The sequence below is a fragment of the Gasterosteus aculeatus genome, chromosome 16 (assembly GCF_964276395.1).
Source record: "Gasterosteus aculeatus chromosome 16, fGasAcu3.hap1.1, whole genome shotgun sequence".
Lineage (NCBI taxonomy): Eukaryota > Metazoa > Chordata > Actinopteri > Perciformes > Gasterosteidae > Gasterosteus > Gasterosteus aculeatus.
This window is the reverse complement of record NC_135704.1, coordinates 6,567,588-6,581,407: the sequence shown is the minus strand read 5'-3', so window position 1 is coordinate 6,581,407 and position 13,820 is coordinate 6,567,588. Positions and strand designations below refer to the sequence as shown.

The 13,820-nt window shown below is 43.8% G+C and overlaps 1 protein-coding gene across 43 annotated transcripts in view; it reads left to right on the top strand.

The window, feature by feature from the left end:
- The window catches only part of tns1b (tensin 1b), a 136,375-nt gene that overhangs the window by 81,935 nt on the left and 40,620 nt on the right, over window positions 1-13,820 (top strand). For 39 of the 43 annotated variants that reach the window (XM_078090097.1, XM_078090118.1, XM_078090115.1 and 36 more), the window contains 9 exons: window positions 3,445-3,494; window positions 6,225-6,396; window positions 6,986-7,036; window positions 7,120-7,242; window positions 8,725-8,789; window positions 9,732-9,815; window positions 10,129-10,241; window positions 10,334-10,394; window positions 11,949-12,024. In XM_078090097.1, the coding sequence (XP_077946223.1) occupies window positions 3,445-3,494; window positions 6,225-6,396; window positions 6,986-7,036; window positions 7,120-7,242; window positions 8,725-8,789; window positions 9,732-9,815; window positions 10,129-10,241; window positions 10,334-10,394; window positions 11,949-12,024 (795 nt within the window). Of the gene's footprint in view, window positions 1-240; window positions 699-3,444; window positions 3,495-6,224; window positions 6,397-6,985; window positions 7,037-7,119; window positions 7,243-8,724; window positions 8,790-9,731; window positions 9,816-10,128; window positions 10,242-10,333; window positions 10,395-11,948; window positions 12,025-13,820 lie in introns of those variants that run through there. The other 4 variants (XM_078090130.1, XM_078090126.1, XM_078090123.1 and 1 more) reach the window with 1 other exon arrangement.

Below are 13,820 nucleotides of genomic sequence, written 5' to 3'. Positions count from 1 at the left end.
ATTTGAACTCATGAGATTAAACTGTACCTTCCGGGAGGCCAGATGTTTTCATAATAACTTGACATAACAGGTTGTGTGAATTCTGAATTTGACGGTCAGAATAAGATTTCCACACATAAACATACACACACACACACACACACACAGAGTGGTGAAGAGCTACTCAGCTGATGTGTGTGTGCTTGTGTGTTGTGTACGGGTCTCACAGCCCAGTGTGCCCGGGGCGACGGAAAGGGTTCGCAGTTGCATTTTAGATCCGTACACAGATGAGAAACAGGGACAGAGGGAGGGAAAAGTTGGATATGGGGGGGGAGATAACGTGATGGGAGGCTAAGTGGGAGGGGGGAGGGTGGCCACCACACAGACCGAAGGGGGAGAGAAGGACGGACGAAGACAGAGCGGACACACAAGACAGAAAAGCAGCAGCTTGGTGGAGGAGTCGGGTCTGAGCCGGAGCATGCCGCGGCCCACTGCAGGCAGCTACAGCCCAAAATAGATTCCCCCCTTTTCTCGTCCTCCTCCGCTGTCGGAGAGCAAAGGGAGACGCTTCCCGGAGGGAAACTTCACTGCCGGACAGAGAGCCCTGAGAGGAGGCCACTGGGAGCTCTCCAGAGATGAACCGAAGAGGCTCTTTGAGAAGGCGGCTCTCCTCTCTGAGGGGGGCATGGCGATGGAGTACAGGCCACCTTTTCAGGAAGGTAGGATGCGGTGGAGGAGCGAATGGATGGATGGATTCAGTCGAGTCCCGCTCTCTCCTTCGTTGCTTTTTTCTTTTTTTCTTCTTTGTTAGAGAGCAACATTTTTGCGGACATTTACCAGCCCCCAACGTCTCACCCGCTACTCTCCCTCCGCCTCCCTCGGGTTGGTTAATTTGAATGGCCTGCTTGTAAAGTCAACCTCCACAGATGGTTTTCATCTGGAAACAGGCCCGCTGGACCCCCCACTCCAGTTCCTTACCTCCCCCCTCCTGCAAACACGAGTTCTCAGAGCAGAGTAACAGGTCTCGTGGTGCGGACAGTGTAATGTTCAGGAGCAACGGTGTTCTACTTTAAATCTTAAAGCTTAGAAGACGGCTGCATCGATAGTCGTGGCTGAACAGCACACTCCGTCCATCGAACCACAGAACATCACAATGTCTTTCACTTTGTCAATGGCAGCCCCGGAGTGGGAGAAAGTCATCATCTCGCTCCTGAGCGCAGCCTCGCTGCGACGCGTTTATTTACCCAGATGGTTGCACTTTAACGAGCATGTCGTCACTCATGAAATGCTCTGCCTGCCAATCTGAAGTAATCTGAAGCAAAAGCTGTGAATTCACTGCAGTCTTTGCAGCACGATATGAGCTCCTTCTCCTCGGAACGCTCGCTCGCTGTCTAATTAAGGTATTTGTTTGCATCCCGGTTGAAGTGGTGGAGCGTTGTAATGCGCGTTGTCGTCCAACGACGTTTACCTTGTCATTAAAAAAAAAAAAAGAATCTTGAGAATATTCTGATCACAGCACAGTGGTCCATTCAGGCTTTCCCACAACACAAGCACTCGTCGCCGTCTTAGCCTCTGAACTCTCTTTTAGGCCATTTCTAGCTCGTTCATCTCTGTCCTCCCATGGCGACTTCACGTTATTGCCCCTGGCAACATACTGAAACGTTTAGGCTGAAGCCCAGAGAAATAAAAGGGGGATTGGCTTTGTGTCGCCTCAGTCGAGCCGCAGACTCACGTGAATACTTACTCATGTAAGATGGAGCAAAGGAAGGACACGTGGGATTAAGTGGATTTGAACAGAAAATGATGTCTGCAAACCCCATGTCGTTTGATTCATCATGTACATGTATTCCTTCGGTAAAAAGATTAATTGGAACACCAATGAAATCAATATGTGTTATATTGGGAGATCTTTCCTTTAAGTAGATCAAAGCAAGCTGCAGGAATGCTTTTTACTGTGATATCTGTATCAATAATACCTAAATGCAGGATTGGGTTCTGAGCATATGAGTATGCTTGTCTATTCAGTGATCTGATATCATGGCAGCGTATTATTTGTGAGCTCATTTATGCTACAGAGGATCAACAACATAACGGGTCACTCGCTATCCGATCCCAACATCCTGCTTTATTGCTGCTGTGCACGTGCCACTCATAGTAATCACATCCATGTAGGGATAGTGACAGACACCTGTTGATAATAGTATATATTTTGGAAAAATCAGATCAGCACATTGGTTGGGTCGATGCTCATATTCAGATCTTGGAATTGTGGAAAAAAACAAACATATCAAAACGAAGTCATGTAAAAGTCAAGCGTTAACCTCAACACACAAAATGGCGAGATAAGGCTATAGACCCATCAACAATTAATTCTTTCCCAACGAGCCCAACCAAGAAATTACTATCACGCAGTGTCAACATGGGACAATGCTGTATGTTTTCTTTTATTTGACCTCTGCTCATTTTAATCTCTAACTTCCTGCCTGTCAATTGCAGAAAAGGTTGGTGCGCCACCACAAAAGTAAAGGGCACAAAACGACAGAACTGCATTCACTGGTAGCTGAGTGGCCGGAACCAGTACTTATTTGTATTGTTGCAAATTTCTACAGCTGGCTTGTAATTTGCAATGTAAATCAAAAGGAAAGTGAAATGTTTGCAGATTGGTAGGATTTTCTTGTGGAAAGACTACTAAAAATGTTACCCCTTTGGGCTGTAGCAATAACATTGGACCAGGGCCGCTCACATGATTAACAGCACACATGGATGATGTCTCCTTTAGATCCGTTATGTGCTCTCTGACAGACGGTCAGGCGTTAGGAGAGACGAGCAGTCTGAAGCTCATCCAGGGGCTCCCGACACCGATGCTCAGTCAGACAGTCTCATCTACCGGATGATGATGGATCCCGGCCCCCTCCTGTGTACATGTGACCCAAACACCACATGGAAGCGACCAACGTCCACATGACCTTTGACCCCCTCCCTGAGCCAAACACCGTCAATCAAGTTCAGCCGCACTTCCTGAAAGACAACCCCAGCTCACACTCAGCCCGCTTTGCGCTCGCCTCGCTATATTTGCATTTGGTTGCTACATTTTTTTATCAAGGTTGGCCTCCAGAAAACCTCCCCAACTCCGTAAAGCCAGGCAGGGGCTCTGTGCTGGGGACACCACCACCCACTTCGAGGTGGTCATAGGTCCTAATTGAGAGGGATTATTCTTGTAAGAATCCAAACATTGTTTTTCGGAGCATCCTACTGTTTCTGCCTTCAACCAGATCGGATTTGTGGCAGAGTCACAGAGCAGCTTGGTTCTGGGACTGACTTATAAACTGATACTAAATGGAATTCTTGATGTAACTTCAAATACAATATTTTTACGTATTTTGACACAGCAGTGAACTTTTGATTTAAATAGATATTCATATGCATATGCTAATATTAAAGCACTTGTGTTCTTCTTCTTTCCAGGGCTCCACAAAATCTTCAAAGAGCATGGAGTCCCGGCGCAGACCCTCCAGGTAGGAACTCTTTTCTACAGGCCTCAAGTTTCCCATAAAAGGCTTCATTTGGCTTATTGGACTGAATCTATTGAAATTATTTTTGGAACTGATCTCTGATGTGTTCTCCAAAAGGAAAAAAAAAGATAACGAAGGCAAAGAAACAAATATCAAGGACCACCTTATCCTTCCTCTATCGCCTTCAGCATGAAGCGTTTGAAACAGAAAGTTCTGTTGTAATAGGATATGTGTCGTAGCAACATACCCTCCCATTGAACCGGACCTCATGCTGCTCAGTTGGACACAAAGATATTTGGTGTCGATCCCTCCAACCTCGGTCCCGAGGAAGTCACAGATGTTGTCAGTTGTGTAAGCAGTGTGTAAAAACTGTGTGCTTTGAGTTTGAGTGACAATTTGATTCCCTCGCAGCAACTCCAAGAGCTGATACAGAGTTATAAAAATAGTTCAACATCTGATACCTCGTCGTTCACATCATTTGTAATCGCACATTAAGAGATTGCACTCAATTTCCGCCCATATAAAGGAAAAAAAAAATCAAAGGGTTTTTCCTAAGTGCTTTAACAGCAGAGTCATGGAGGTTATCTATTGTGTAATGCTCTGGCTATCCGTCCAGACAGGCTTATTTACATTCTGATACAGACAGATTGGTTGTGCTACACAGCTGATACAGAGATAACTCACCCTCATGCACGCTCTCTCAGAGCTGTGATCGAACTAAAGTGCCACCAAAATAGCACCTTGTTATGTTTAGTAAAAGCTATACATTTTATCGCCTTAGTTTTATGGAAGGTATTTTTGGGCCATCTAACAAATGGAAGGTAATCTTTGATTTCAGTCTCACTCCAGTGACTCTGAAGCTGGAGGGATTGGCAGGAAGTGTGTTGATACATGTTTTTATTTGCTTTGAATGAGGTTGATCAGAGTTGAGTTCGTGGGCTTGAAAACCTAAACAATGAGCTAAAAAAATATATCAAAATATTATTCTCTATGGTTTGTCATTATGTGCTACACAGTGCAGCTTTAAGTATTTGGAGTCAATTGCGTAGACCGATTGCATTGACGAATGACGAATCACTGACCTCAGAAATCTTGGGAAACTGTAGGTGCTCACCACCAGGAAGTAAGGGATGTTTTTAGCCTGAGACGAAATCTTTGTCTTAGGCTATTGTTACTAAAGAATATCTGGGGGAATGTTTTACAGCCTAATGTCTCAGGTGTTCTTATAAAACTACTTTCCCGTTGGTCTTTGCTCAAACGAACCAATGAGATCACTGCAGCGCTGATTGAGCGTGTGGCGAGATAATGCCTCATTCTTTTAACCCGACGTTCGCTTCATCTCTCCTGCTGATGAGAAGCAGGTCGGCGCAAGGCCGGTCAGCACATGCTGGTTGATCTGGAGCCGGACCAAACCACGGGGGCCTGGTTGCACCGAGTCGAGGGCCAAAGCCGTACATGTGCAGAGACAGAGGAAAACAAGAGAAAAATAGATTCTAAAAAACATGCAAAAAAGAGAGAAAGGAAAGAGAGAGATGCAGGAAATAAGAGAAATAACACAAATAAATTTAGCAAATGAACAATAAAAGACATATAAACTATTTCAAAGTATGTTGCAACAAATGAGAGCTTCTGTGACATATCAGTTTTCATGAATAATTTCCAGTAAGCAGGTTTTGAGTGGGTCCAGATGTACAGTACAGAACAGGTTACAGTCCTCATATTATAAACCTGGAGAGCTCTTCTGTCCCAGACGTATGAGCAATTTCCTCAGGGACTTCTCACAGCGGACAAATGTGGGAAATATGCTGCAGTCTGGGCCCAAGGGTGCAGACGCCTCTCCCTTAACCTCTCCATCTCACTATCCATATTCTCTGTAGACATGGACAAAATCCGCGCAGGCATTTCAAGTAGTAGTTCCTCATAAAATTAAGCCAATCCTTTTTGAAGTAGGAGGAAACATGTTGAAATGAAATACACCAATTCACTTTCTTTGCTTTGAACTGTTTCAAGTAATTTTTCATTGCTGACTTTGTTTTTCCCTGAAATGTTCTCCAAAGCATTGGCCTGCTGGAAATTTGAATGCTTCGTGAGATCAGGTGGCAACAAACATTGGCTTATGCTGCGCTGGGTGTTTGGAGACCTTTCACTGATGCTTAAGCGAGCAAAATGCCACAAAAGGCCGTGATTTACAATGGTTTTAACTATTAAAGGGCGGCTACTGCAAATACATGGCAGGATCAGGTTGAGCCCCCTCGCTTGGGGCAGTGACTCCCTCCCACCCGGAGGGTCAACTTCTTCTTGTGCTGTTCCTTCACATACACACAAAGACTAACAACAAAACATGTGATCCATGCAGAGAGTGAATCCTTTTGAGGGTTCAAACGCATACGCTGTTTGTGGTGTGTTACCGTTTTAGGATATTTCTTTGTTGTCGTCTCAAAGAACAGTGATTTGTTCAATTCGATCTCAATCTCAATATAAACAAACCAACTTTTGGCACTCTTCTCGTGGGTACAGATGGTAAAACTGATCACGCACAATCTGGTCTGATAAACACAAGCTTGTGTTTATAAATCACATGTGCTGCATTATTTCTGGGTAATAAATTCCTAACTATACTTCGCGGCCTAACGGTGCCCCTCGGTTTTGCTCTTGCACAGCGGGACCTTTTGAAATGCGAAATTGCTGTTTGATCCGCTCCGAAGATGGAATGCTTGCCTCTCTCTCTGACAGGAGCACGAGTCTGCTGCACGCCCTGGAGGAGAGCTACGAGTTGGACCTCATCTACATCACAGAGAGGATCATCTCCGTCTCCTTCCCCGGCAGTGTGGAGGAGCAGAGTTATGCTGCCAACCTGCGGGAGGTGGCCTCCATGCTGCGCTCCAAACACGGCAACAACTACCTGGTACAGTTCTGATGTGTCGATGTGGCTCATTCTGGCCGGGATGAAGCAATGAAGTTCCTTTTCCAAAATGAATATAGCAAGTAGAGCGAATAGTGTTAAGGCAGGAAAATTAGGTAATTACAGTATACGGCCGGCTCAGCTGATCAGCTGATCCCTCACAGTCCAGACTACGTATCCTCACACACACACACACACACGCACGCATGCACGCACGCACGCACACACACACACACAGATGTACTATTTCCGTGTACATGTCTTTTAATCCGTTGCTAATGGTATTGCTATCTGCGACTACGATGTAGCTACACGGTTCAAAATAGAGACGCACCCATCAGATTTTTCAGTCAAGTTACCTGAGTTTTTATATCTATGCATTTTTGTACCAAAGGTTTCTCTAGTAAGGAGGTCGACATACAAGTTGTTTCATAATGCGAACTCCAATTAACTTCATAAAACCATTGTAAGAGTAAAGACTAATTACTGATCAGTCATATGTAGAAAAACACGTATTCCTGGCTGTCAATCAACTGTAAAATGTAATGCTGAGGGCTTGTAATGACGGCGTTGACTTTTCCTTTTCCCTTAGCTCTTCAACCTCAGTGAGAAGCGTTTTGACATCAGCGAACATAATCCAAAGGTAAACCTGACCCGATCTCTTCTCCCCTCTCCCATGGGTTGTGCTCCCCATCACTGTGACCGAGAATCTCTCTTTTCTCCCAGGTCTTGGACTTTGGCTGGCCTGACCACCATGCTCCTGCCCTGGACAAGATATGCAGCATCTGCAAGGCCATGGACACCTGGCTGAGTGCAGACAGCCACAACGTCGTCGTCATACACAACAAGGTGAAACTATGAGGATTCTGCTGTGAGAATGGCATCTACTGTATATGGGTTGCTCTCAGGCTCCTCTCGGGAAGCCCCCACTTCCCGACGCTGCAGCTGTCTGGTGTTTCTGTGTTTGTAATGACAAGAGGAAAGTGTTTGTGCGTGAGAGTGTGTCTCTTAGCGTGCTTGCTGGGTTGTGTCCTGCTGGTCCAGGGTTAGGAAAACACAAATTAGAGAGGTGAGGCACCCCAATCGTCATGGCTGCTTAAGTTTATTTACCCTTTTTACTCATAACAATACCTTAAAAACTGGATTGACCAATATTTTATTGTTGCCTGGACTTACTCGGATCACATTAAACTCCAGTGGCAAACCACACTCGTCTGGCTCCGAAACGTGCCGACACAAACTATAAAAACTATGTCCAAATGCAACTGCTAGACCAACGTCCCTTACATAAGACCTCATCATTTTCACGCTCGCCCCACTGCCTTCCTCATTGGGTTTTGCAACGCAAGAATTAACCATTGGATCCGTGCCTCACTCGAGATGTTCCCACAGGGAGGTTACAAACAAGTCGGCCGCCATAACAACTGGTGTTATTTTACGGCAAGTTGAGTAACGCTGGTGATGAGTGTGGGCTTGGAAGTTGTGGTGGTCACTAAGGAAGCAGGCCTCGTTGAGTTTAAACATATCAACAAATCATTTCCACTGGGCTCCACGCTGTTTAAGTAGAGCCCAGTGGAAATGATTTGACTTGATTTGACTTTGGAACGCACTCATATTCCACTGTGACTTTGTTTTAAATATGGATGGATACGTAAAATGAATGAATGCTGAAGCTGGTTCATTGTAGTAACGTGATTGGACCTTGGCTTGGTGAACTTTCCTTTAAATGCACAGCCGGTATTTTTTTTAACCATATAAATAGGAAAGTCGCATACATCTTGACGTTCTTTATGATGTCATTTCGCTATTACTAATGTAAGCAAATCTTTAACAGGGTGCCGATACGCCGGTCGGTTGACAGGTCTTGAGGGGAGTTATCTAGCCCGAAACAACTTTATTAAATGTCTTCTGTGGTTCTGAATAAATAACTCTGATGATGTCATCGGGGTTGGGCTTGGAAACTTCACGCATATAACAAAGGTTAATGGGGTTTGAAATATTGGGGAACTAAGTAAGCAGCAGTATACTAAAATATGCTATCAACTTACATGAGGATCCTGCAATTTTGGATTTTATAAGGTGTCTGACTGCAGTTGTTTCAGTTATTTTTTTCTTTTAAATCTTTCAATCTGTGCTGAATATTGTTGACATTGCTGGTCTCCCTTTTGGTTTGCATTCAGTCCTTGAATTTTACATCTAAAAACAACATTTAAATAAAACAACCTTTGTATTGAAGCTGTGGAAAAACCAATTGCTTCCTCTGATGTGATGACACCATGATGACCAGGGAGATGTCTGTGGATCACCGTTGCTCAATTGATGTCTTTTCAGGGCAACCGGGGCAGAACTGGAGTGGTAGTGGCTGCCTACATGCATTACAGCAACATATCAGCCAGGTAGGTCTACGATCCCGACTTTACTGCAGAGGAGAGGACAGAAAAGCATAACGAGGAAGTGAGATTCATCTGTATTAATTTAGGAGCCGAAAAATAGAAGAGGAGACGAAGACACAGGAGAGGAAAGATAAACTAGCATTGTTCATCACATGACTGAAACCCCGTTCAAGGAACAAACGGAGATGTGATGAACCGAGGCAGGAGGGGTGGAACTCCAGACTGGAAAATAAAAGAAAGAAAAAAATCTTTGATATGATGATTTTAAGCAGAAAGCAATGAAATAGCGAATCAGCAGATCATAAGACTCAAATTATTAGTGCGACGCTAATTCTTAGTATTTCTTTTTGAAGTTTGGTAAATCCAAGTGAAGGAACTGTTTAACAATCAGAAGAAGAGCGCATTACTTGGTGCTGATTGAGAGAAAAATATGACGTTCTCATCCCTAGAAGTATGACATTTATCTTGGAACTGATTCTCACAAATCTAAAGCCGTGTGAAGTGGCCTTGAATAGTTAAGGAGCAACAAATGCACAGAGCATGGAAACACTGGGGCAGTTGTCAAATGGGAAGTGTGATGTTGTGTAAAATATCCCCAAAAGATCTTTAATATTATGAATCATCTATTTCGATCCATGGTGTGAACTCTTCTGCTTTTCCTGATTGTGTTGTTGCTGTTTATCTCTGGTGCATCTCACGTTATGAATCCTAAGCATATTTTTGTGTTGACCTCTGTGTGTGGTGTGATTTCTGAAACTAAAACTACTGGAGGAGCATTTGGCTTTTTGATTTTCATTAAAGACAAATCAGCCAGCAAGTCAAGGTGTGAAGACACATGTTTTACATGGCAATACTGGGACAAGTCCGCACAATCTCACATCGTATTCCATTCTCAAAATAGTGTGGCAATAAAAGTTAACCTCTTTCTTTGGCGTTTGAACGCAGTGCTGACCAGGCCCTGGACAGGTTTGCCATGAAGCGCTTCTATGAAGACAAAGTGCTTCCTGTGGGGCAGCCATCACAGAAGAGGTCAGCCCTCCCCCTCTTTGTTTTTCCTGTGTGACCCATAGATTGTGTATTTAAATAGGACGTAGTCGGCATGAGCTGCAGTCTTGGAGCGCACCACCGGAATATTGCCCGTTGCACCCTGAGGTTTAAATTGTGATCCGATCCAAAAATATGAATTATTGAAGGCAGCTTTAAAGTATTTATTTGATTGATTATGTTCATAGTAAATGTTCATTCGCTTTGTTGTAAAACATTAAGATTCATCACACAATGTTTCAATGTTTCGCAGCGGCATGTTGACGTGTTCCTTTTTGTGTACCTCTGCTTGGCTCAGGTATGTAGAGTACTTCAGCGGCTTGCTCTCCGGACACATCAAGATCAACAACAAACCGCTGTTCCTTCACCATGTCATCATGCACGGCATCCCCAATTTCGAGTCTAAAGGAGGTGGGTGTTGTGCACAGAAATGCACTCACTTGTTCGGATTTCCAAAACGACGCCGTTTCTCTTATGAAAGCCTCGCAAAAATTGTGTTCCAGGTTGTCGTCCTTTTCTCAAAATCTACCAGGCCATGCAGCCCGTGTACACATCTGGGATCTAGTAAGTCTTAAAGCACACTCACACTTGAATGCTTTTACAAGATTCCAGGGATAGCAGCTCGTTATGCCTCAATAATAATAATAAAAAGCTGCTTTTCCTTTATAGCCTCTCCCTTAACTCCACTGCCCCCCAATATCCACTTACACCACCCCTCCTGCCAGTTTACACTCTGTGCTGCACTCACATCATCGTATTTGGTTAGCCTCCCCAGCTGCGGGCTCTTGTTTCTCCACTTTAGATCCCGCAATCACTTCTTGTTTAATTTGTGACTGGAGAGCCAATGAAACAGGCAGACAGGCATCCGTGTGGACGCCTGCAGGGGTTTCCTGTCAGAGGACCCCACCGGTTCTAAGGGCCAGGGAAAATGGAAATAAATGGATTCTTGGATTTCTTTTTGTTGTTTTGGGAAGAGGGAAGGTTAAAGTGGAGAGCTGTACTTCCCTCAGCATTTTTATTTAAAATATATCAGACAGAGCTTATTACTGAATATCTGCATACAGAAGTCATGCATACAAGTGTAAGATCCTACCATTTAAATAGCTAGAATTACAGTTGATCTATACCTAACTGATATTTATAACCTTGAAGTTACTGCACTGAACTTAAAATAATTAATGAAACAGTCTCCAGGTATACTAGGACAATATATATATATATATATATATGGGCTAACAAATTGCCATTCTTGCCACCAGATCAGATTGTGGCAGTATTAGCCAGTTGTGCTAATACAAGTTGTGCAGGTTCACCAGAAGCTGCTTCTGCTAATGGTTTCTGACCAGCCAAATGAATGTAATATTCACTGTTCCTTTAGCTCTATTTGTGTCCTCCAACTCCAGAGGGAGCGCTACATGCTCCGTGTGGAACCAAGGTTTATACGAGCAGAGTTTGTGGCCAGAAAACACTGAGCTGAAGGATGCTAAAACGCTTCAAACGCCTCGTTACTACAAGCAACACCTTTTACTCTACACATAATCGTTTTGAAATACATCGGTGCAGCTTTAAATTCTCTAATCCCATTGTCCTGCATATATCGAATTATTTAAACTGCCGAGCCGTTATGAAGTGTTTTAAAGTCAGCTCTGTAATTACTAAAGCCCGCTGGCATGGGACTGTTTCTACGACGTCCATTCCTACAGTGGTGCCAATCCTATAAAAACATTCACAGCATACACCGTAACTAAGTGTGACACAATCAGTGCACATGTACTTCCAGCCTGTCAGCTGCTTAAAGCCCCGGCTCACATTCCTCCCCACCTTGTCTCACATGCTCTCTATTAACACTCCCCACCCTTTGATCCGACTTTTCCACTCAGCCAATCGTGTAGACACTAATACCCAAAATGAGCCTGCCGCTGCTGATGAGATGAGGAAGACGGCCACTGTTGAAGCAAACAAGGGATCGTAAGCAGGCAATGTAGATCATGTGGGAAAGGGGATTCGCAGAAAAGCGGTCTGAAAAAGAAGGTTGGCCGTCAGCAGACGCAGTGGAATGATTCCTGCAGCAGTAATGACGAAGGCAGGCTAACACGTTGTGGCTTTGTTCTATTGCAGTAATGTTCAGGGTGACAGCCAGACCAGCATCTGCATCACCATTGAACCTGGTCTTCTGCTGAAAGGGGACATCTTGGTAAGAATGGCACAAAAACACAAGTTCATTAAAAAGGAAATCAGATGAGATCTTACTTGTTTGGATCTAATTTCAACTAACAACCTAGAAACATTTCTGTCTTTGTGTATCTGTGTGAAGCCAATAATAGAAGCAGTTTATTGTATTACCTTTTGCGGTGTATGTTTTCTAACCCTGTTGTTGGGTTTATGTACTGAACGCATTATGCTGAAGCAGTTTATAGTGTCCATTCATGGAAGAAATAGAGCCATAAAAACCTGGGGGAAGTCTGTTTGGACAGGGTCCTGTACCTCGTTTTATAGACCCTCATTAGCACACAATATGTTTGCTGGAAACGATGACGTCAAAATGGACTGTACTTCCTTTCCAACTGCGCCTGAGAAACAGAGTACGGATTTTGCGTGACATAATCAGTCAAAAGTTCTGTTCTTTGTTTCACACTTTTAAGATGATGATCCTTCGCAAAGTACTTGTGACCTATTTTGCATTTAGTTGAAGCAGAAGAACCGCACACATCAGCAAAGTGTCTGTCTGTGCATAAGGCGATTCAAAGGAGCACTTACTGTATGCACAAGGACGTTTGCCCCCCCCCCCCCTCAGAGCTGAGCTCATATCTCATCCTTTATTTCAGACTGAGCGAACCGAGCCGCGGCCGCCAATGCTGGTTATTATTCAGATAGCACAGGGAATGAGAGCTGTGGCCTTATAGCCAAACGGGAGAGACATCAGTCAGGGTGGAGTGTGCTTCTGCATTTAAACAAACAAAATGAGTTATGGATAATACGACAACCCAAAAATGATTAATTACTGAAAAGTTAGTGAAAAAACATAACCACAGACATTTTCTTTTTAAAGATTATTCATATTCAGGTTTTAGCCCTTTTCTCCTTTCTGTGCTGACATGGTGTGGGGGCTAAAAGCTTAAAATTGATGTTTTCTTTCTACTCTGCTCTCAGAGTTTGCTCAGCAGCATTGTTTTCCCCCCCGTGAAACAGACCCCTCAGTGGGAGGTTTTCCATATCCCCAGAAAGCTACACTAAGCCCCAGGATATTCTCCTTTGTCCTCCTCAATCCTTTATGTGCTTGTGTGGATTTTGGGACCGTATATGTTTTGGTCTTATATGGCCCCACAAGTTGAAATTCAGGTTTGTTTAATGCGAGTCAGCGCCATCTTTTAAAAAAATCATCATCCAATTTAGTCTTTAGCGTCTGTTGATTTCCCGCATTGCCGTTCCTTGTTATATTATGGTAAATTCTATGTAATTATGTATTCTTTTTTATAGCTTACAGCCTCAGTTTGTGAGCTGCAAATTGTTTTGGGTCAAGGGATATTCCTCATGTACCTGTAAATGTGAGGTCCTTGTAAAAAGGGTAAATGTCCGGTCCGCCCATCAGTTAACAGTGGGGGACACACACCGAATTTTCCAGTTTGGGGTTTTAGTGTTTCTCATTAAAGCCTGTGGAGAGGCTATACACTAGGAGGGATTTAATATATATGAATATATATGGAGGTTAAATGTTTCTCTAGCTCTGAGGCAGTGTGGAGAGCACTGAATAAAGCTGGCATGTCTCTGGCTCGTGTTTCACAAAGATCGTGTCATATTTGGTCCAGCTCAGTGACTCTGCTCTTAGAAGTGATTGGACCCTGCAGTTTTAATCTTTGCTGAAACAGCTTTTTTTTCCTTCCTGGTGTCAGACTTTGACACTTGGGATGGTTATTCATGCGATTGTCAGCGCATCCTTACTGCTCTCTATCCCTCCAACTGGTGTGTTGAGCTCTGCTGTAATTAGATTTT